General features: G+C 41.8%; 1 protein-coding gene across 5 annotated transcripts in view; it reads right to left on the minus strand.

Moving 5' to 3' along the window:
* Positions 1-24294, minus strand: part of LOC134353102 (serine/threonine-protein kinase PAK 3) — a 253885-nt gene that overhangs the window by 77819 nt on the left and 151772 nt on the right. For all 5 annotated transcript variants that reach the window (XM_063061005.1, XM_063061007.1, XM_063061004.1 and 2 more), the window contains 2 exons: positions 21588-21784; positions 16429-16529 (listed from right to left, as the gene is read on the minus strand). In XM_063061005.1, coding sequence (XP_062917075.1) covers positions 16429-16529; positions 21588-21762 — 276 coding nt within the window. In that variant the 5' untranslated portion in view covers positions 21763-21784. The remainder of the gene's footprint in view (positions 1-16428; positions 16530-21587; positions 21785-24294) is intronic.

The following is a 24294-nucleotide window of genomic DNA, read 5'->3' on the forward strand; positions in this document are numbered from 1 at the left end:
TGACAGCCAGCCAATTTTCAATCCATGTCAGTACTCTGCCCCCAATACCATGTGCCCTAATTTTGCCCACTAATCTCCTATCAAAGGCTTTCTGAAAGTCCAGGTACACTACATCCACTGGCTCTCCCTTGTCCATTTTCATAGTTACATCCTCAAAAAATTCCAGAAGATTAGTCAAGCACGATTTCCCCTTTGTAAATCCATGCTGACTCGGACCGATCCTGTTACTGCTATCCAGATGTGTAGTAATTTCATCTTTTATAATTGCCTCCAGCATCTTTCCCACCACCGACGTCTAGCTAATCGGTCTATAATTCCCTGCTTTCTCTCTTCCTCCCTTCTTGAAGAGAGGGACAACATTAACCACTCTCCAATCCACAGGAACTGATCCTGAATCTATAGAACATTGGAAAATGATTACCAATGCGTCCACAATTTCTAAAGCCACCTCCTTAAGTACCCTGGGATGCAGACCATCAGGTCCTGGGGACTTACCAGCCTTCAGACCCAACAGTCTATCCAACACCATTTCCTGCCTAATATAAATTTCCTTCAGTTCATCCGTTACCCTAGGTCCTTTGGCCACTATTATATCTAGGAGGTTGTTTGTGTCTTCCCTAGTGAAGACAGATCCAAAGTCCCTGTTCAACTCATCTGCCATTTTCTTGTTCCCCATAATAAATTCACCCGTTTCTGTCTTCAAGGGCCCAACTTTGGTCTTAACTATTTTTTTTTCCTTTTCACATACCTAAAGAAGCTTTTACTATCCTCCTTTATATTCTTGGCTAGGTTACCTTCGTACCTCATTTTTTTCTCCGCGGATTGCCTTTCTAGGTAAATTATATAGAATCCATAAACTGTGTCAAAGTGAATATTCACAAGAACAACCTTGCTTGATAAGCTACCTGCTTTTCTTTCCCATACCACTGAAGGAAGTAGGATTAAAAAAATGCAACAGGTGTCTCAAAGACGTTGCCTGCAGAATTCAGCTTTGCAAACACAACCATATAACCATATAACAATTACAGCACGGACTCAGGCCATCTCGGCCCTTCTAGTACGTGCCGCACGCTTACTCTCACCTAGTCCCACCGACCTGCACTCAGCCCATAACCCTCCATTCATTTCCTGTCCATATAGCAATCCAATTTAACTTTAAATGACAACATCGAACCTGCCTCTACCACTTCTGCTGGAAGCTCGTTCCACACAGCTACCACTCTCTGAGTAAAGAAGTTCCCCCTCATGTTACCCCTAAACTTTTGCCCTTTAACTCTCAACTCATGTCCTCTTGTTTGAATCTCCCCTACTCTCAATGGATAAAGCCTATCCACGTCAACTCTATCTATCCCCCTCATAATTTTAAATACCTCTATCAAGTCCCCCCTCAACCTTCTATGACCCAGCTAGTTCAACCTTTCTCTGAAACTTAGGTGCTGAAACCCAGGTAACATTCTAGTAAATCTTCTCTGTACTCACTCCATTTTGTTGACATCTTTCCTAATAATTCAGTGACCAGAACTGTACACAATGCTCCAAATTTGGCCTTACCAATGCCTTGTACAAATTCAACATTACATCCCATCTCCTATACCCAATGCTCTGATTTATAAAGGCCAGCAAACCAAAAGTTTTCTTCATCACCCTATCCACATGAGATTCCATCTTCAGGGAACTAGGCACCATTATTCCTAGATCCCTCTGTTCTACTGCATTCTTCAATGCCCTATCATTTACCATGTATATCCTATTTTGATTAGTCCTACCAAAATGTAGCACCTCACATTAACTCCATCTGCCATGTTTCAGCCCACTCTTCTAACTGGCCTAAATCTCTCTGCAAGCTTTGAAAACCTACTTCATTATCCACAACGCCACCTATCTTAGTATCATCTACATACTTACTGATCCAATTTACCACCCCATCATCCAGATCATTAGTGTACATGACAAACAACACTGGACCCAGTACAGATCCTTGAGGCACACCACTAGTCACCGGCCTCCAATCTGACTAACAGTTATCCACCACTACTCTCTGGCGTCTCCCATCCAGCCACTGCTGAATCCATTTTACTACTTCAATATTAATACCTAACGATTGAACCTTCCTAACTAACCTTCCATGTGGAACCTTGTCAAAGGCCTTACTGAAGTCCATATAGACAACATCCACCGTTTTACCCTCGTCAACTTTCCTAGTAACCTCTTCAAAAAAATACAATAAGATTTGTCAAACATGACCTTCCACGTACAAATCCACGTTGACTGTTCCTAATCAGATCCTGTCTATCCAGATAATTATATATACCATCTCTAAGAATACTTTCCATTAATTTACCCACCACTGACGTCAAACTCACAGGCCGATAATTGCTAGGTTTACTCTTAGAACCCTTTTTAAACAATGGAACAACATGAGCAATACGCCAATCCTCCGGCACCATCCCCATTTCTAATGACACTTGAAATATTTCTGTCAGAGCCCCTGCTATTTCTACACTAACTTCCCTCAAGGATCTAGGGAATATCTTGTCAGAACCCAGAGACTTATCCGCTTTTATATTCCTTAAAAGCACCAGTATTTCCTCTTCTTTAATCATCATAGTTTCCATAATTTCCCTACCTGTTTCCCTTACCTTATACAATTCAATACCCTTCTCCTTAGTGAATACCAAAGAAATTGTTCAAAATCTCCCCCTCTTTTGGTTCCATGCATAGCTGCCCACTCTGATTCTCTAAGGGACCAATTTTATCCCTCACAATCCTTTTGCTATTAATATAACTGTAGAAACAACATGCATCTCATTTCGGTAACTACCTCAAAACTTTGCATCTGAGGCATTCTCAGTTGTTAAAAGGGACAGATTATAGATAGGTTTCCCTCACAATGCCAAAATCCTCTGATACTGTGTACAACCTGAATCAGGTTTACGATCACCGACCTATGTCATGAAATTTGTTGTTTTGCTGCAGCAGTACTGGTGAAAGAGTTCCCTCCATTTCCAGGGCAACAGGATTTTATTAACTAAAACACACATATCCTGGTATATGGTCCACACTTCTGATCTCCTTTTCAACCCATGCACATACTTGCTGTAGATGGTAAGATTGACCAGACTGGTTCCTTGGATGGTGGTCACACCATGAGGAGAATTGGCCTCTATTCTCCAGAGTTAAGACTAAGAAATGCCTCAGTGAAGCATACACAATTCTTAAACATCTCGACAGAGTGGATAAGAGGAGAAATTTTACCCTGGTAATGGAATATAGAACCAGTGATCATCATCACAAAATCAAGGGCCAGCCATTTGAGATTGAGAACAACTCTTATTCTTGTCAAGGGAGGCAGTTGTTGGAATTCTCAACCTTCAAGGACTATGGAGGCTTAGTCAATGACTATGTTCGAAACAGAGATTAACAGATTTCTGAATATGGAAGGTATCAAAGGAATACAAGTACAGAGCAGGAAAATGGCATTGAGGCAAAAGATGATTGGTTGAATGGTGGGGCAGGCACAAGATTCGAATCAAGTTAACGATGTGTTAAAAAATTTAAACAATGATTGGTAGATACACATTTTCTAATGCAACATCAAATTGATTGCTTTAAACTCCAAGCTGATGGGTTGCCTTTTATAGATGGAACAAAAATATATTTTTTAGATGGAACAAAAACCTCGACCACTTCTAAAGCAGTACATGTCTGATTACACATTATGAGAAACCCTGCTCACAGCAGGGATCTCAGCACTGTTCTGCTCATGAATGAAATATCTCCTTACTGGTTCAAACTACTGCTCTATGGAAAGACTAGAATGGAATTTATTTTAAAAGATACAAAGATAGGCACTACTTTGCAATTGTTCTCCATGACTGTGTCCACAAAATGCCCCTTTTTATATTTGATAAAGAAATCTATTGAGGTTTTGTTTTGAAATTTTAAGAATATAAATTTAAAGAACTGAAAGTGTGAGGCATATGAAAAGTCAGCCTGCCCCGAGTGGAAATGTGACTGAAATGAGATCTGGTCACATTGACAACCATTTCTGGCCGCAAATCACTTGACGGAACGTGTGCATCAAGCTGAGGTCACTCCCTGTGCATTCCTCATTAAAGAATTGCTGGGAAATTTTCCTCACATTGTTCTGAGGACTGCACATCATTGAACATTCTCAAAACCTCAATGGGCTAGGTTCCCTTATTTATTGTTTCTCATTTTAACCTCCCACAGGACCACTTCCTTTCTCCCAACCAATCTCACTTCTCTGATCACTGATTCTGCATTTTCAACTTTCTAGTTAGCCCTGATCAAAGTTCCTGTTCTCTAATCTGATTTCTGAATTCTCGGTTTCCTGATCTAAAAAAATCTCACCCCAATTCTTCAAAGTGAGTTTCACTTGCTCCTCCCCCCATCATTCAGACTGCATTACCCCTCCCCCCAACCCTCTGAGAAATCCAGCCCCAATCACTACACGGGTCACAGCTTGTTTCTTCAAATGGCGCCCAACTTCCAGATCCAAGACCTCAAATTTGGCTCAATTCTGAGCCCTCCAACTTCAAGCCTACCAAAGCTCCTCGCTGTGATGTTAATTTTACTCCCCGATCTATACGCCGAAACAGTGCACCTAAGGACCTAATTCCACGTGAAGCTAAGGACACAATCAGATACACAACAGTTGACAACTGAATCTTTTTTAATATCATTGGTATATATCATGAAATTTGTTGTTTTGTGCAGCAGTAGATTGCAATACAAATGTGGCAGGGACTGCATGCCTTGATTTCCTTCCTATAAGCTGAAACCTAATATCATAAATGGCTGTGATTCTTCACCTTCCCATCAAGCTCAGTGTCTTTTATATATACTTTGAAAGAGAGAATGACATTGCACCCATGCGAATCCCCACAGAATCCAGCAACTATGTGACCTCAATCTCTAAAACAGATGTGCAAATGTCCTTCAAGAGTGAACTCCAACAAGATGGCAGCAGAAAGTGGCATCTCTTTGTGTGCAGTTCTGATGGGAATCATCAAATATTCCTGTTAAGCACCATTACAGCTGAAATCCACAGTCACAGTCAGTAAGTAACATCATTTTAAGATGCTTTAAAATAATATCTATTAATCCTCAAAAGAAGCAGACCTCAGAATGCAGATTCAGGTCGCGAGTGCAGTTTTCTTTCAAGAAAAAGGAAATGCAGAAATTGTGCTGGGCTGCCAGTAAGATTGAAACAGAGCCCTTACATACCCACTCCCTACTATACTGTTGACAAATGTACATTTCTGGAAAATAAAATTGAAGACCTGAGAGAAAAATTGCAGTATCAGAGGGACATCAGAGACTGCTATGTACTTTGCTTCAAGGAAACAATGCTCACCCGCTACTATTTCGGATGCAGCACTGTAGCTGAAGGGCTTCACCATTCTCTGCAAAGATAGGAGAGTGGAGTCGCCTAAAGGTAGAGGGAAAAGCGTGATTCTTGATTAACCGAGTCCTGCTCACCCAACAAGCAATACTTGATGGTCAAGTGTTGTACATTTTATCTGGTGAGGGGGTTTTCTGTTGTGTACATTCCAACCACGGCCAGCATCAGGTAGGAACCAGAGAGCCTGACTCCATGATCAGCAGTCACAGCCTCCTGATCATTGTGCAGGATTACAGCCAGATCAGCCTGAAGTAGTCTCTGAACACCTTCCACCAACTGTGGAACCAGAGGAGCCACAGTTCACCAGTGTTCCACCACTATCAATCTTTGCATCAGTCTTAACTGTGGAAGACACTAACAGTGTGCCAGATGTTATAGTGTGTGAAGGAAGAGAAGTACGTGCAGTTACTATCACAAGGGAGAAGGTGTTCAAAAAGCTGAAAGACCTAAAAGTGCGCAAGTCACCCGGACCAGATGAACTGCACCCTAGGGTTCTGAAAAAGGTAGTGTTAGAGATTATGGGAGCATGAGAAATGATATTTCAAAAATCACTGGACTCTGGCATGGTGGAAAATTGCAAATGTCACTCCACTGTTTAAGAAAGGGGAAGGCAGCAGAAAAGGAAATTATATACCAGTTAGCCTGACCTCAGTGGTTGGGAAGATGTTAGAGTCAATTGTTAGGGATGATGTGATGGAGTACTTTGTGACACAGGACAAGATAGGACAAAGTCAGCATGGTTTCCTTAAGGGAGAATCCTGCCTAACAAACAAGTTAGAATACTTTGAGGAGATTACAAGTAGGATAGATAAAGGGGATGCAGAGGATGAAGGCCTTTGACAAGGTGCCACACACGAGGCTGCTTAGCAAGTTAACAGCCAGAGGTATTACAGGAAAGTTACTAAGATGGTTACAGCATTCGCTGATTGAAAGAAGGCAGTGAGCGAGGAAAAAAAAGTATCCTTATCTGGTTGGCTGCCAGTGCCTAGTGGTGTTCCGCAGGAATCGGTATTGGGATCACTTCTTCTTATGCTGTATATAAATGATTTGATTACTTTGTTGCCAAGTTTGCAGATGATACGAAGATTGGTGGAGGGGCAGGTAGTGTTGAGGAAACAGGTAGGATGCAGAAGGACTTAGACAGATTACGAGAATGGGCAAGGAAGTGGCAAATGAAATACAATGTTGGAAAATGCATGGTCATATACTTTAGTAGAAGAAATAAATGTGCAGACTATATTCTAAACGATGAGAAAATCCAAAAATCTGAAATGCAAAGTGACTGGGGAGTCCTTGTGCAGAATACCCTAAAGGTTAACTTGCAGGTTGAGTCAGTGGTGAGGAAGGCAAATGCAATGTTAGCATTCATTTCAAGAGGTCTGGAATACAAGAGCAGGGATGTGATGCTGAGGCTTTATAAGGCACTGGTGAGGCCTCACCTTGAGTATTGTGAAGTTTTGGGCTCTTCATCTTAGAAGAGATATGTTGTTATTGAAGAGGGTCCACAGGAGGTTCACAAGGATGATTCCAGGAATGAAAGGGTTATCATACGAGGAATATTTGGTGGTTCTGAGTCTGTACTATCTGAAATTTAGAAGGATGAAGGGAGGGTCTCTTCAAATGTTGAAAGGCCTAGACAGACCAGGTGTTGAAAGGATGTTTCCCATGGTGGAGAATCTAGGGGCGCCCATTCAAAACAGAGATGCAGAGAGATTTCTTTAGCCAAAGGGTGGTGAATTTGTGGAATTTGTTGCCACATGTAGCTGTGGAGGCCAGGTCGTTGGGTATATTAAAGGCACAGAGTGATAGGTTTTTGATTGGACATGGCATCAAAGGTTACGGGGAGAAGGCCAGGAAATGGGGTTGAGGAAGAGAAAAAAAAGATCAGCCATGATTAAATGGTGGAACAGATGTGATGGGCCAAATGGAGTAATTCTGCTCCTATATCTTATGGTCATTAAGAACATTAACCATGCCATTCCATACCCGCACTTCGGAAAGTCCAATCACTGGCTGTACTTCTACCTCTGACATACAGGCAGAAGCTAAAGACTATAGCACCAGAGGTGAGGACCACACAGATATGGACAAGGGAGGCAAAGGAGTGCTTACAGGACTGCTTTGAATCAGTGAACTGGACAATATTCAGGGATTTATCTTCAAATCTGAATGGAAGTGCCACAGTTGTCACTGACTTCATCAAGACCTGTGTAGAAGACTGTGTGCCTTCAAGAACAAAGCAGACCAAAAGCTGTAGATGAACTAGGAGAATTGTAGTATGCGAAGGGCTGGATCTGCAGCATTCAAGACCAGTGATCCAAAACTATACAACAAGTTGAAGTACAACCTACTATTTTACGAGTGAAAAAATAATTCCGATTGAAGTTTCGAGATGGAATTGGATGTACATCTGCTCTGGCAGGGTTTGTCGGCCAATACTTCCTACAGGTGAAAAATATCATCATGAATGGCTGCGACATTTCACTCCCAGAGAAGCTCAATGCCTTTTATGTACACTTTGAAAGGGAGACTAAAACTACACCTGCGCGAATCCCTGTAGCATCTGGTGACCCTGTGATCTCTATCGCGGAGGCCGACATCAAAAGATCCTTCAAGAGACTGAACCCTTGCAAAGCATCAGGCCCTGAATGCATGCCAGGTAGGGCACTGAAAGCCTGTGCTAACCAAATGACAAGAGTGTTCACAGACATCTCCAATCTCTCACTGCTGCAGTTGGCAATTCCCAGCTGCTTCAGAAGGCCATAATCATACCAGTACCCAAGAAGAGCAGTGCAAGTTGCTTCTACGACTATCACCCGGTTACACTTACATCTACTGTGAAAAAAGTGCTTCAAGAACTTGGTCGTGGCTAGAATCAACTCCTGCATTAGCAACGACCGGGGCCTGCTGCAATTTGCCTATCGCCACAACAGGACTACAGTGGATGCAATCTTACTGGATCTTTACTTTGCCTTGGTCCACCTGGACAACAGCAGGTGCTGCTTATTGATTACAGCTCAGTGTTCAACACAATCACATAGTCATAGTCATACTTTATTAATCTCGGGGGATCAATAAAGTATGACACCCTCAGTTCTAACCAACAAGCCCCACAACCTGGGTCTCTGCACTTGGATCTTTGACTTCCTCATTGGGATATCACAGTCAATACAGATTGGAAATAATATCAACTTCTTGCTGACAATCAATACTGGCACGCTTCAGGGATGTGTGCTTAGCTCACTGCTACTCTCTCTACACCCATGAATGCGTGGTTGGGCACAGATCAAGTGCCAATTATAAATGTGCTGACAGCACAACTACTGTTGGCAGAATTCTGGATGGTGACGAGAGGTGTATAGGAGCTAGACATTCGAGCTAGTTGGGTGGAGACACAGCACCAACCTTGCACTCATCGTCAGTATGACCGAAGAATTAGTTGTGGACTTCAGCAAGTGTAAGATGAGGGAACACACGCCAGACCTCATTGAGGGATCAGAAGTGAAAAGAAGGAGAAATTTCAAATTCCTGTGTGTCAATATCTCTGAGGATGTATCCTGGACCCAATGTTGATGGAGCTACAAAGGAGGCACAACAGTGGCGATATTTCATTAGCAGTTTGAGGAGACTTGGTATACCACCAAAGACAATTGCAAGTTTCTAACAATGTACCATGGACAGCGTTCTAACTGGTTGCATCACAGTCTGGTATGGAGGGGCCACTGCACAGTTTTGGAAAAAAGCTGCAGAAAGTTGTAAACTCAGCCAGCTCCATCATGGGCACGAGCCTTCCCAGCGTCGAGGATACTTCAATAGATGATGCCTCAAAAAGGCGGCATCCATCGTTAAGGACTCCTATCACCCAGGACATGCCCTCTTCTCATTGTTGTCATCAAGATGGTGGTACAAGAGCCTGAAGAGATACATTCAGCACTTTAGGAACAACTTCTTCCCCTCCACTGTCAGATTTCTGAATGGACAATACATCCACGTATGCTGCTTCAGTATTTTTTTCTCCTTTTTTGGACTACGTACATAGTTAATACATGTACAGTACATACATTAATAAATATAATATACAAAACTACAAGTTACATATATAACACAATTTAGTTTTTTATGTATTGCACTATATTACTGCTGCAAAACAACAAATTTCACGATATATATCGATGATATTAAACCTGATTCTGAACCCTTGCAAGGCATCAAGCCCCAATGATGTACCTGGGCGAGAAATGAAAACCTGTACCAGACATTGTACTGATGTATTCAAGGACATCATCAACCTCTCACTGCTGCAGTCTGAGGTTTCCACCAGCTCCAAAGGGGAAGCGAAGATTTCGGTGTCCAGGAAGAGCAAAGTAAGTTGCCACAATGACCACCAGTCAGTAGCACTCTCATCCACCATAAGCGAAATGCTTCAAGGAGGTTGGTAATGGCTTCGCCTGAGCAACCAACTGGATCTGCTGCAATTCGCCTATTGCCACAAGTCTATAACAAATGCAATCTCACTGGATCATCACTCTGTTTTGGAGCACCTGGACAACCACAAAACGTGTCAGGCTTGTTTAGAGATTACAGTTCGGTGTTCAGTACCATTGTCCCATCAGTACTAATCATCAGGCTTTAATACTGAGCCCCTATACCTCCCTTTACCACAGGATCCTCAGCTTCTTTGTTGGGAAATCAAAGTCAGCATGGATTGGTGACTACATCTCCTCCTCACTGACAATCAACACAGGCATACCTCAAGGATGTGTGCTTAGTCCATTACTCTACTCTCTCTACATTAATGATGGGAGTGGCAAAGCACAGCTCAAATGACGCCACCCCCATTGTTGGTAGAATGAGGCAAAGAAGTGGTGTACATAAGCAAAATAAACTGGAATTGAAAAAAGTGTACAGAAGAGAGATAGTTCTGCTAGTTGACTAATGTTGCAACAAAAACTCTGCACTCGGTGTTGGTGCGACAAAGGAAATTACTGCAGGCTTCAGGAAGGGGCAGTGAGAAGAATCGTACACCAGTCCTCATTGAGAGGTTAGCAGTGGAAAGAGGGAGCAGCTTCAAGTTCCTCAGAAGTTCTATCCTAGGCACAACACACTGACGCAAGCACAAAGAAGCCATGGCTGTACTTCACAAGGAGTTCAAAGCCATACTGTATGTCACCAATATGGATGTTTGGTGGAGAGCATCACAGCCTGGTATGAAGCCTCTGCTGTACAGGACGTCAAGAGGTCGCAGAGGATATACACTCAGCCAGTTCCATCACAGGCAGAACCCTCCCCACCATGGAGGACATCTGCAAGAGGTGGTGCCTTAACAAGGCAGCATCATCATTAAGGATGTTCAACATACAGAACATGACCTCTTCTCATTACTACCATTAGTAGTGAGTATCTTATTGATACTAGGGAGGAGGTATGGTGGCCTGAGCCATACTCAATGATACAAAAAAAACTCCTTACCCTCCACCATCAGATTACTGAATGATCCATGAACACTATCTCCTCATTATTCCTTTTATTTGCACTTGTTTGTAATTTATAGATCATTGATCTCTTTGCACTGTACTGCTACTGCAAAACAACACGTTTCATATTACGTGTCGGTGATAATAAGTCTGATTCTGATATCCCTCAACATAGCCAATGATTCAAACTTCATCTAAGGACCAGCTCCAGTCTGGATCAGACACACTACAATGCCACTTTTGCGAAAAAGGAAGAGTGTCAGGGTAACACACAAAATGCTGGAGGAACTCAGCAGGTCAGGCAGCATCTATGGACAAGAGTACATAGAAAATTTACGACACATTACAGGCCTTTCAGCCCGAAATGTTGTGCCGACCATGTAACCTACTCTAGAAACTGCCTAGAATTTCCTACCGCATAGCCCTCTATTTTTCTAACTCCATTTACCTATCTAAGAGTCTCTTAAAAGCCCCTATTGTATCTGCCTCTACCAGCGTCACTGGCAGTGCATTCCACACATCCACCGCTCTCTGTATCCAAATCTTTTCCATAGATGCTGCCTGGCCTGCTGAGTTCCTTCAACATTTTGTGTTGCTTGGATTTCCAGCATCTGCAGATTTTCTCTTGTTTGTGAATGGCGGGATTACTTCATTAGCTCTAACACCATGGACCTTGGACACAACTATATTGTAAGACCATAAGCTTAAAATATAGTTGTGTCCAAGATACAACTATAAGATATAGGAGCAGAAGTAGGCCATTCAAGCCCATCGAGTCTGCTCTGCCATTCAATCATGGGCTGATCTAATTTTTCCAGTCATCCCCACTCCCCTGCTTTCACCCCATACCCTTTGATGCCCTGGCTCATCAAGAAACTACCTATCTCTGCCTTAAATACACACAATGACTTAGCCTCCACAGCTGCTTATGGCAAGAAATTCCATAGATTTACCGCCCACCGACGAAAGTAATTTTTCCGCATCTCAGTTCTAAAAGGACGTCCTTCAATCCTGAAGTTGTGCCCTCTTGCACTAGAATCCCCTACCATGGGAAATAACTTTGCCATATCTAACCTGTTCAAGTCTCTTAACATTCAGAATGTTTCTATGAGATCCCCCCTCATTCTCCTGAACTCCAGTGAATATAGCCCAAGAGTTGCCAGACGTTCCTCATACGGTAAACCTTTCATTCCTGGAATCATTCTCGTGAACCTTCTCTGAATCCTCTCCAATGTCAGTATATCCCTTCTAAAATAAGGAGCCCAAAACTACATACAATACTTCAAGTGTGGTTCACGAGTGCCTTATAAAGCCTCAACATCACATCGATGCTCTTTATATTCTATACCTCTAGAAATGAATGCCAACATTGCATTCGCCTTCTTCACAACTGAGTAAACCTGGAGGTTAACCTTTAGGATATCTTGCACAAGGACTCCCAAGTCCCTTTGCACCTCTGCACTTTGAATTCTCTCCCCATCTAAATAATAGTCCGCCCATTTATTTCTTTCACCAACGTGCATGACCATAACTTTCCAACATTGTACTTCATGTGCCACTTCTTTGCCCATTTCCCCCTAACTATCTAAGTCTCTCTGCAGGCTGTTTCCTCAACACTACCCACTCCTCCACATATCTTGGTATCATCGGCAAATTTACCCACAAATCCATTAATACCGTAGTCCAAATCATTGACATCACATAAAGCAGTGGTCCCAACACCGACCCCTGTGGAACTCCACTGGTAACCAACAGCTAGCCAGAATAGGATCCCTTTATTCCCACTCTTTCTGCCAACCAGCCAATCCTCCACTCACGCTAGTAACTTCCCTGTAATTCCAGGCTCCACAATTTTTAATATCCATTCATTTATTCCTAACAGCACAGTCCAAATCACTGTGGGGATAAACATCCGCGCACATACAGCGAGAAAATGCACTTTCCAGAGGCATCATCAAACAAAAATTGATATCAAAGCACATTATTGGGGTATGTGACCTAAAGCCCAAGCAATTCAAGGAAGGGTTTAAGTGGAAGCAATTTCACAATTTACCACCTTGGCAGCTCATGAAATGGTTGCTTTAACTGGTAGAGCAAATACATTTGGAGGCTAGAATTGATAAGTAGAAACAACAGAGGCTCATTGGGCTGAAACATGTCATAATGGCACAGCAGGGTGAGAGTTTTTAAAAAAGAATAATAGTTTTAAAATTGAGGTTGGGAACTAGTTTGGTACAAAGATGGGAGACAAACAGCGCTTTGTGCTTGACCTGCCGAATTCCTCCCAGCAGTTTGTTTTGTGCTCCAGAATCCTGTGTATGCAGTCTCCTGCTTGTCGCACATTTTCTGTTTTTATTTCCGGTTTCCAGCATATCCAGTTTTTATATTTCTACTGTTACAAGTCAATGGAATAGCTTCATTCATTTCAGATTAGACTATTTAAAAAAGGAGCTTAATGATATTGAGAATGCTTTTGCATTTTGGCCTGCCTTCATAATTACATCCTGACAAAAAAATTATAGAGATGGTAAAGGTGTTTTTCACTTCTGGTAAAACAAAGGAAAAACACCAAGTCAAAGCTTATGGTGCTGAAAAACAATTCTAAGTAACCCCAGCTGCCTAAAAACTTTTTGATCTGACACAATAATTCATTATTAGATCTTTCATTCTGCTTCTGTGGATTTAAATGTTCAAAAAAATTCAACTCAAGTATCAGTATTTGGAAATCATCATTACCTATGAGAAAACATTTCAATGCAAAAGTAAACCACTCATACTGGATATGCTTTAAGAGAAAGGATAGAAAAGAGGGTGAGGTAGAACAAGTCTGAAGCAAGACAACAGTGAACATCTGAAACTAACCTGAAAGAAAGAGCTTGAATTCAGAAAGGCAGCGATATATTCTGGTGCTCTATAAACCAAACTTAATATTCTCAAGCCATAGAAAATTATAGACAGTCATACTAATGGAAAAATATTTTAATACTTAATTGAAGATAAAATTGAATAAAATTAGAACTTCTAAGTTTACACATCAAGTTAAATGTCAGTTGCTTCCCCACTGCTAATTTTCTCCTAATGATTCTAATCCTTCCTACAAACCCCATTTCCAGAAAAGTTGGGATATTTTCCAAATTGCAATAAAAACAAAAATCTGTGATACGTTAATTCACATGAACCTTTATTTAACTGACAAAAGTACAAAGAAAAGATTTTCAATAGTTTTACTGACCAATTTAATTGTATTTTGTAAACATACACAAATTTAGAATTTGATGACTGCAACACACTCAAGAAAACTTGGGACAGAGGCATGTTTACCATTGTGTTACATCACCTTTCCTTTTAATAACACTTTTTAATCGTTTTAGAACTGAGGATACTAATTGTAGTAGATTTGCAATTGGAAATTTTGTCCATTCTTGCTTGATATAAGACTTCAGCTGCTCAACAGTCCGTGGTCTCCGTTGTCTGATTCTCCTCTTCATGATGCGCCATACATTTTCAATAGGAGATAGATCTGGACTGGCAGCAGGCCAGTCAAGCACACACACTCTGTGTCTACAAAGCCACGCTGTTGTAGCCTGTGCAGAATGTGGTCTGGCATTGTCCTGCTGAAATAAGCGTGCACGTCCCGGGAAGAGACGTCGCCTTGATGGCAACGTATGTCTCTCTAAAATCCTAATATATGCCTCAGAGTCAATGGTACCTTCACATACATGCAACTCACCCATGCCGTGGGCACTGATGCACCCCCATACCATCACAGATGCTGGCTTTTGCATCTTTCGCTGATAACAATCTGGATGGTCGTTTTCATCTTTGGCACTGAGAACTCGACGCCAGTTTTTTCCGAAAACTAGCTGAAATGTGGACTCATCTGACCACAGCACACGGTTCCACAGTCTTTCGTTCCATCTGAGATGAGCTCGGGCCCAGAGAACTCGTCGGCATTTCTGCATTGAGTTGATGTATGGCTTCCTCCTTGCGTAATACAGTTTCAAGTTGCATTTCTGGATGCAGCGACGGACTGTGTTGAGTGACAATGTTTTTCCGAAGTACTCCCGAGCCCAGGTGGCTATAATTGTCACAGTAGCATGACGATTTCTTAGGCAGTGCCGCCTGAGGGCTCGAAGATCACGCACATTCAACAGTGGTTTCTGACCTTGCCCTTTATGCACTGAGATGTCTCTGAATTCTCTGAATCTTTTCACAATATTATGTACTGTAGATGTTGAAAGATCTAAATTCTCTGTAATCTTGCGTTGAGAAATGTTCCTTTTGAACTGACTAACAATTCTCTCACGAATTTTGGCACAAAGGGGTGAGCCACGACCCATCCTTGCTTGCAAAGACTGAGCCTTTGATGGACTCCACTTTTATACCCAGTCATGATACCTCACCTGCTACCAATTAGCCTGCTTAATGTGGAGTCTTCCAAACTGGTGTTACTTGAATATTCTGTGCACTTTTCAATCTTATTTTAACTCTGTCCCAACTTTTGTTGAGTGTGTTGCAGCCATCAAATTCTAAATTTGTGTATATTTACAAAATACAACTAAGTTGGTCAGTAAAACTATTGAAAATCTTTTCTTTGTACTTTTGTCAGTTAAATAAACATTCACGTGAATTAACATATCACAGATTTTTGTTTTTATTGCATTTTGGAAAATATCCCAACTTTTCTGGAAATGTGGTTTGTAGATTGTTAACCTATGCATGCTGGCTGCCCTTTTGTTGCCTCCCTTTGATGCTCCTTCTGTATGAACACCAAGACATGGTTGGCAGCTCAGTAGTTCATTATGGGTAGTTCATCCAAGAACTATCCACACTTGTCCAAAACATGTGCTTTATCCATCTGGACACAAAACAGTAGATATAACTCAAGAATCCAATACTCACTCATCAATTATTTGATTGAATTCTCCTGGTGTAGGATTAGAAATGCCATGGGCTACTGGTTCAGCCAAGGTCACTAACCTCAATACTGTTGAGTAGTGGAACAGGAACACTATTACCCTACTATATAAGCCCGCAAAGCTGCTTTGTTATTTGATGAACCCAATGGTTGGCCATCCTGCTTAGAATTTTCACAAAACTTTTCACTTTCATGTCCAATAACCTAACCAATTGACCTTGGATACTGTGCCCTGCGACAGAATTTTTAAAAAAAAATCACATCTATGAATAAATTTCACTTCTTCTCTGCTTTAAATTGCTGATCCCTATCCTGAAGCTTTAACTCCTAGTTCTAGTTAAGGAAAGACAAAATAATGCCCTCTAACAACACATAATACATTCGTGCCTTCATGTAAAAGTGATCAGAAATACAGAAGTTATTTTAGGATCGAGGGGAGAATCCATTGAGTAGTGGGTTAATCTACGTTGCTGCTAGATTAATAGGCACCAAAGCTGCAAGGATGCAAAAATACTTTCAATGTTTGAAATCCTTACACATAAAATAGGCCAATAATCACGAAGAAGCTACTGCAAGATCAATAATATTCCATACAAAAGCTTACTCACTGTGAATTCCCCTGTAACTGCATCAAATCCCACATGAATTGTGTGCTCAAAATCTGAAGGAAGAGAGATCTCTGGGCGTTCTTTTTCTTTCTTCTTGTTAGCTGGAGACAGGAAGAGAGGAACCATTGGTTGTAGGGAAATCTGTACCTTTTGAATATTTCACCAGAGCTGCACCTAACTCTATGAATATACATACAGAAACGGGCCCTTAAGCCCATATACCCCATGCCAAACTATTATGCTGCCTGGCCTGCTGAGTTCCTCCAGCATTTTGTGTGCGCCTCCAGCATCTGCAGATGTTTTCTTGTCTATTACGCTGCCTAGTCCCATCAACCCACACCTGGGCCACAGCCCTCCATACCCTTCCCATCCATTCAGATTTCTCTGAAATGTTGAAATTGAACCCCGATCCACCACTTCCACTGGCAGTTCATTCCGCACTCTCATTACCCTCCAAGTGAAGAACATCTCCCTCATGTTCCCCTTAAACTTTTCACATTTCATCCTTAACGCATGACCCGTTTCTAGTCTCATCCAATTTCAGTGGAAAAAGCCTGCTTGCATTAACCTTATCTATACAGTACCTCTTACAAATTGAATGCCTCCATCAAAGCTCCCCTCATTCTCATATGCTTTAGGCAATGAAGTCCTAATCTATTCAACCTTTCCCTACAATCACACAGATAACACAGAAGTCCCAGCAACACCCTTGCAATTTTCTCTGCACTTTTTCAATCTTATTTACATCTTTCCTGTTGGTAGGTGACCAGAACTGCACGCAATACTCCAAATTACACCGCAAAGTCTTATATAACTTCAACGTAACATCCCAACTACTGTACTTAACACTTTGATTTATGAAGGCCAATTTACCAAAAGCTTTCTTTATGACCATATCTACCTGTGATGCCACTTTTAATGAATGATGGATCTGTATACCAGCTCCCTGTTCTACCATGCTCCTCAGTGCCCTACCGCTCACCATGCAAGCCCTACCCTGGTTTGTCCTCCAGTTGCGTAACATTTCACACTTCTCTGCATTAATGTCCATCTGACATTTTCCCAGCTGGCCCAGATCCCTCTGTATGGTTTGATAGCTGTCCTTGCTGTCCACAAAGCCCAAAACCTTGAAGTCAACCACAAATTTGCTGATCCAGTTCACCAGATTATTGCCTAGATCATTGATATAGATGACAAACAACTGACCCAGCACTGATCCCTGAGGCACACCACTCGCCATAGGCCTCCAGTCAAAGAAGCAGCCATCTACTACCACTCTCTGGCTTCTCCCACAAAGCCAATGTCTAATCCAATTTACTATCGCATCCTGAATGCCAAGCAATTGAGCCTTCCTGGCCGACACCCCATGTGGGACCTTGTCAAAGGCCTTGCTAAAGTCTACGTGGACAAGATTCACTGCCTTGCAACTTCAGCAAAAAACCTCTACAAGATTGGTTTTACACAACTTACCATGCATTCCTGATTAGTCCCCGTCTCTCCAAATACTTATATATCAGGTCCTTTAGAATACCTTCCAATAACTTAACCACTACTGATGTTAGGCTCACCAGCCTATAATTTCCTGGCTTATTCTTAGATTCTTTTTTAAACAACGGAACAACATTAGCTATCCTCTGAACCTCCAACATTTGAGCTGTCACTCAGGACATTTTAAGTATCCCTGCTAGGGTCCCTGCAATTTTTGCAGTACTCTCCCACAAGGTCTGAGGGAACACCTCGTCAGGCCCTGGAGATTTATCCACCCTAATCTGCATCAAGACGGCAAGCACCTAACTCCTCCACTGTAAACTGTATACTGTCCATGACTTCACTGCTGTTTTGTCTCACTTCTATAGACTCTGTGTCTGTCTCCCGTATAAATATAGTTGCAAAAAAATCCATTTATGCTTTCCTCCATGAAGATTAAGCAACCTCAGTGGTTTCATCATCTTCTCAAGGCCAATTAAGGAAGAATGACTAATGCTGGGCTGGCCAGTGATGCACATACACCATAAACAATTAACTACGCTCTGAACACTTTTCTTTAGACCAGCCACGTAGCTACAGTATGCTTTGGCTTCTTCTAACAGCCTGTAATTCAGAGATTTCATGGGACAACACTTCCAATGGCTTCAATTGAATTTGTTCAAGCTCAGTTTCTCCTGTATCCTTTAAACAGATTTTGTTCAAAGGCCCTTGAAAGCAACCAACATTAAAACCATGAACCTATTTAATATAAACAACACTCAATGCACAACAGGAAACGTTAACACTTTGCGAAGTGCAGAATGAAAGTGAATGCCTTCTAGCTGTAAAAGTATTCATGAGGTTCACCCTAGTACTTACTTTTTATACCTTCCCCCCACCCCCATACAGCAAAGAATGGAATTTCAGTAAGAAATCTTTCCCAAATTCACCAATTGGACAGATATTTGTAGCAATCTTGGGCTCCACTGGCATGACGATGAATTGTAGGAACTTTATGCAACAATATTTGCAATACCAGCTTCAGCAGAAATTGCCACTCCTCCCTGCTGAATGCATGATATTCTAGAATTCTCTCTTATAATCAGCTACTGTTACTGAATTAATTTTCAAGTCTGGTTGTCCCTGCAAAAGCACCATTTATGGCCTACACTTAACTGTCATTACGTGGATGGCGAGTTCCTTCTTGAACCATCATTCCTTCTGCTGAAGCTACTGCTATAGAGCCGCAGGGCAGGGAGTTCCAGAATTTAGACCCAGTAACAATGACAAATTGGTGCTACCTTTCTGAGTCAGGTTGCGTGCACTGTGCTGTGGAGGAAAACCTGCAGATGACGACATCCTCATGTACTTGAAGCCATTGTTCACCTTGGCACAAATGGTCAGATGTTCATGAAGCTCTCCTGGAATAGCCCAGGTGAATAACTGCTGTGCAACTGGTACGCAGTACAGCCATGGTTCATGAGGTGGAGTGTCGCACCACTCTGCTGATTTCTGCCTCTGGGGGTATCAGGAAGTGAATTATTCACTATTCCTGCATTAGATTCTCCTGGGTGCTCTGAGTGCCTCCCACATCCAATGTTGTGCTGGTCGATAGGTTAATTGGCCACTGGTGTAGGTGAGATGGAAGGGAATCAGAGGATGTTGATAAGCAACAGGGAACAAGTTACAGGGAAATAGGAAAGGGAATGGACTCAGTGGCCTCCTCCTAACTCATAAGAGAACAGGAATGTAAACTATAAGCATTTGCCTTAATGCAAAGTCAGTCTTCAACCATTGGAGTTTTGTCCCTTTGATGCCTGTTGACCTAAAGATATCTTTTTTTTCAGCATTTGCTTCTTAAGGGAATCTTCAGTCTTTCCTTCCGTCTCTGAACTCAAAGCCAGAACACCTACGTGCCTAGGTTTAACTTTATCTCCAGGACCCAAATACTCTCCCAATACTAAACAAGCCACTCGCTTCCTCACTCAGTTACTCTATTACAGACTGTCAAAGTGGGAGGGGGGAGGAGATGGCCTGACCAGAGACCTCTGCACTTTATACACGAGCACAATTGACAAACTCTTTCGTTGTCAAGCACAAGAAAAATGTTTGTGGTTAAATTCTGAAACACAACATGAACAAAATAGAAAGACTTGTCAGTCAATTTTTGCAAATGTCAGAATAATGTTTAGAGGAGTGAGTATGATTTCTGAAAACCAGCTTTACCCTAAACATCAGCTTGCTGCTACCTGATCTGTTGTGAATGTCTAGAAGTTTTCTTTCCATTTACTATTTAATTTGCCTTATTGGCTGTTATTGTTCCTCAGTATTTGACCCCTGATAACAGCTATAGATCTTTTTCACCCATTAACACTTAGCGGTTTCATTTGCTTCTTTATACACACACTACTTTACACAATTTCATTTCATTCCAGCACTTTTGGTCACAATGACTTTGCTAACAGAATGCAATCAATTGTGGATGACAGCTCATGACAACATGAGCACAACAACATGACACGAAAGAATCCTGACCCTTTGAGTCAATACTATGCTCAAATTAGGTGGGTCCCTCCAACGCCCAATAAATCAGTACCTTTTACATTGAGGGAGGGGAAAATATGATAAATCAATACACTAAACTTGTTAACTTTTAATCCAAGACTCGATTCCATAAGAAATTTATTCAAAGTTGCAAGTACTAATTCCGCAATCTTGGGCTAGCATGTTAATTGAACAGTGCACCTTTATCCTCGGGACCTCTGCTTTGTCATCAGCAAGGAATGTTTGAACACTAAATAACTCCAAAGCAAGGCATCTGGGGATCGTCCGCAATTCAGTCTTAGAATGGGAAAACAAATTATATCAAGCTGCTTTACTTCAAGTGGGAATGGTAAGCCATATTCCGTTAATTTCTCCCCCCTCCCCTGATTTTACATTGCAGTGTTACTTTTTCCCTTCAGTTTGTATGGAAGCCTGGAGAAATTGGCACACTTAAACTGGTACCACAAATGATGATAGGGTGAAATATATTCAAATGTACAGTAAATTGTACTAATAGATTTCGCTCTGAATTCCAGGAGTCTGACAGAGGCAGTGGTCACAGATCAGCATGCCTTCAGTGTGGTGTAGGTCTCAAACCATAGACCAAGGTTTACTATTCAACTTCATGAGAAAACACTAGGCTTAGGGAACAATATAAAATGTCTGTATTTTCAAAACTTTCTTCATAGGAACCAATAGCCCATAATAGGAAGTTACGTAATCAATCCCTTCTATCATTAGTTTTCTTTGCTTGTAAGGCTCTCAAAAAGATCCAACACCAGATTGAGAAGGTAGATTTCTACTGAAGCCAGATAACAGTGTCATGGGCATCCTCCTCCCAAAAGCTCAGACTGTCATACAGCTTTATAAGTACTGAAAGTGCCAACATAGAATGACACAGGGACTGCAGTCAAGATGGAAGCATCACAACCAAGCCACATATAGAACTCGCACTATCCTGCAAGATTCATTAGGCAATAAATCAACTCAATGACTCTCCTCTCTAAATCAGAAACCGCAGAGCCAATCACACTGACATCACTCCAGCAATGTGCAGCTGCAAACCTCAGCATTTTCACCTTGCCATAATCCCTTCACCCTGTAAAGCATTTACTTCAGATACAGTGAGAAAAAGGTTGATACTTTACTCTTGTCTCCTGCCCCTGGAAAAATGGAGCGCAGTCGGGCTTTCTTGTTCTTTTCCTCGGGAACCAGTGGGAGAGGCTTGGAGCCGTGGTTAAGGGAAGATGAGTCGCGATTGTTACTGTTCATTCTCAAGGGAGGAGCTGGTGGTTTCTCTTCAGCATCAACACTATCTGACATCTTCAGCAGTCGTCACATGTATCTAGAAAAAGCAAAAGGAAGAAACATTAGTATTCTCATTTGATGGAATATCCCTTACATGAGGCAATTCACATGATCACAGAGGAAACAATGTGAGTAGGCATGGTCACTTTGTCAGTCAATAACAGCCTCGGGCTTCAACCGGCAATCTCTCTGTTCCTCTTCTTTCTCACCCCTCCCACACCTATTCAGTTCCAATAAAAAAAAACACATCTCCCACATTCCTAATGCCTAGAAGACTTCAAATATCTACCTTACATATTATCAAGACAAAAGTTGGCAAATCATATTGTGTTTGACAGACCAGAGGGGAGAGATTAATAACAAAAAAGCTTGTACCATTGTTTGATTGATTTTTTTTTAATCCTTTCCAACACCAACACCTTGCACCCATTTTCCTTCCCAAAGTTCAATTTTATGATCAGAGTACAAATATGTCACCACATACAATCCTGAGATTCATTTTCCTGCTGGCTTTGAATAGTAACTATAACAGGATCAATGAAAGATTAATTTGGACAGGCAAGTGAATGTAGTTATCCTCTTTTGTTCAACAGCTTGATGGTTAAGGGGTAGTAACTGTCTTCAACCTGGTGTTGGCAGTCCTGAAGCTTCTACCTGATGGCAGCAGTACAAAAGAGCATTTCTTGTTAGGGAAAATATTACAGCAGTGCTCAGGCAGGACAGATTAGAGGGCTTGTCTACTGAGTGCTTATGGGTGGAGCTGAGAAACAGGAAAGGTATGGCCACATTAGTGGGATCGTATTACAGACCACCCAATAGTCAACGAGACTTGGAAGAGCAAATCTGCAGAGAGATAGCAGGCAACTGCAGGAAACATAAAGTTGTGGTGGTAGGGGATTTTAATTTTCCATACATTGATTGGGACTCCCATACTGTTAGGGGTCTAGATGGTTTAGAGTTTGTAAAATGTGTTCAGGAAAGTTTTCTAAATCAGTATATAAAGGGACCAACTGGAGGGGATGCAATATTGGATCTCCTGTTAGGAAACGAATTAGGGCAAGTGACAGAAGTCTGTGTAGGGGAGCACTTTGGTTCCAGTGATCATAACACCATTAGTTTCAATTTGATCATGGACAAGGATAGATCTGGTCCTAGGGCTGAGGTTCTGAACTGGAAGAAGGCCAAATTTGAAGAAATGAGAAAGAATCTAAAAGCGTGGATTGGGACAGGTTGTTCTCTGGCAAAGTTGTGATTGGTAGGTGGGAAGCCTTCAAAGGGGAAATTTTGAGAGTGCAGAGTTTGTATGTTCCTGTCAGGATTAAAGGCAAATTGAATAGGAATAAGGAACTTTGGTTCTCAAGGGATATTGCAACTCTGATAAAGAAGAAGAGGGAGTTGTATGAAATGTATAGGAAACAGGGGGTAAATCAGGTGCTTGAGGAGTATAAGAAGTGCAAGAAAATACTTAAGGAAGAAATCAGGAGGGCAAAAAGAAGACATGAGGTTCCCTTGGCAGTCAAAGTGAAGGATAATCCAAAGAGCTTTTACAAGTATATTAAGAGCAAAAGGATTGTAAGGGATAAAATTGGTCCTCTTGAAGATCAGAGTGGTCGGCTTTGTGCAGAACCAAAGGAAATGGGGGAGATCTTAAATAGGTTTTTTGCGTCTGTATTTACTAAGGAAGCTGGCATGAAATCTATGGAATTAAGGGAATCAAGTAGTGAGACCATGGAAACTGTACACATGGAAAAGGAGGAGGTGCTTGCTGTCTCGAGGAAAATTAAAGTGGATAAATCCCCGGGACCTGACAGAGTGTTCCCTCGGACCTTGAAGGAGACTAGTGTTGAAATTGCGGGGGCCCTGGCAGAAATATTTAAAATGTCGCTGTCTACGGGTGAAGTGCCGGAGGATTGGAGAGTGGCTCATGTTGTTCCGTTGTTTAAAAAAGGATCGAAAAGTAATCCGGGAAATTATAGGCCGGTGAGTTTAACGTCAGTAGTAGGTAAGTTATTGGAGGGAGTACTAAGAGACAGAATCTACAAGCATTTGGATAGACAGGGGCTTATTAGGGAGAGTCAACATGGCTTTGTGCATGGTAGGCCATGTTTGACCAATCTGTTGGAGTTTTTCGAGGAGGTTACCAGGAAAGTGGATAAAGGGAAGGCAGTGGATATTGTCTACATGGACTTCAGTAAGGCCTTTGACAAGGTCCCGCATGGGAGGTTAGTTAGGAAAATTCAGTCGCTAGGTATACATGGAGAGGTGGTAAATTGGATTAGACATTGGCTCGATGGAAGAAGCCAGAGAGTGGTGGTAGAGAATTGCTTCTCTGAGTGGAGGCCTGTGACTAGTGGTGTGTCACAGGGATCAGTGCTGGGTCCATTGTTATTTGTCATCTATATCAATGATCTGGGTGATAATGTGGTAAATTGGATCAGCAAGTTTGCTGATGATACAAAGATTGGAGGTGTAGTAGACAGTGAGGAAGGTTTTCAGAGCCTGCAGAGGGACTTGGACCAGCTGGAAAAATGGGCTGACAAATGACAG

Source organism: Mobula hypostoma, chromosome 10 (genome assembly GCF_963921235.1).
Source record: "Mobula hypostoma chromosome 10, sMobHyp1.1, whole genome shotgun sequence".
NCBI classification, from domain to species: domain Eukaryota; kingdom Metazoa; phylum Chordata; class Chondrichthyes; order Myliobatiformes; family Myliobatidae; genus Mobula; species Mobula hypostoma.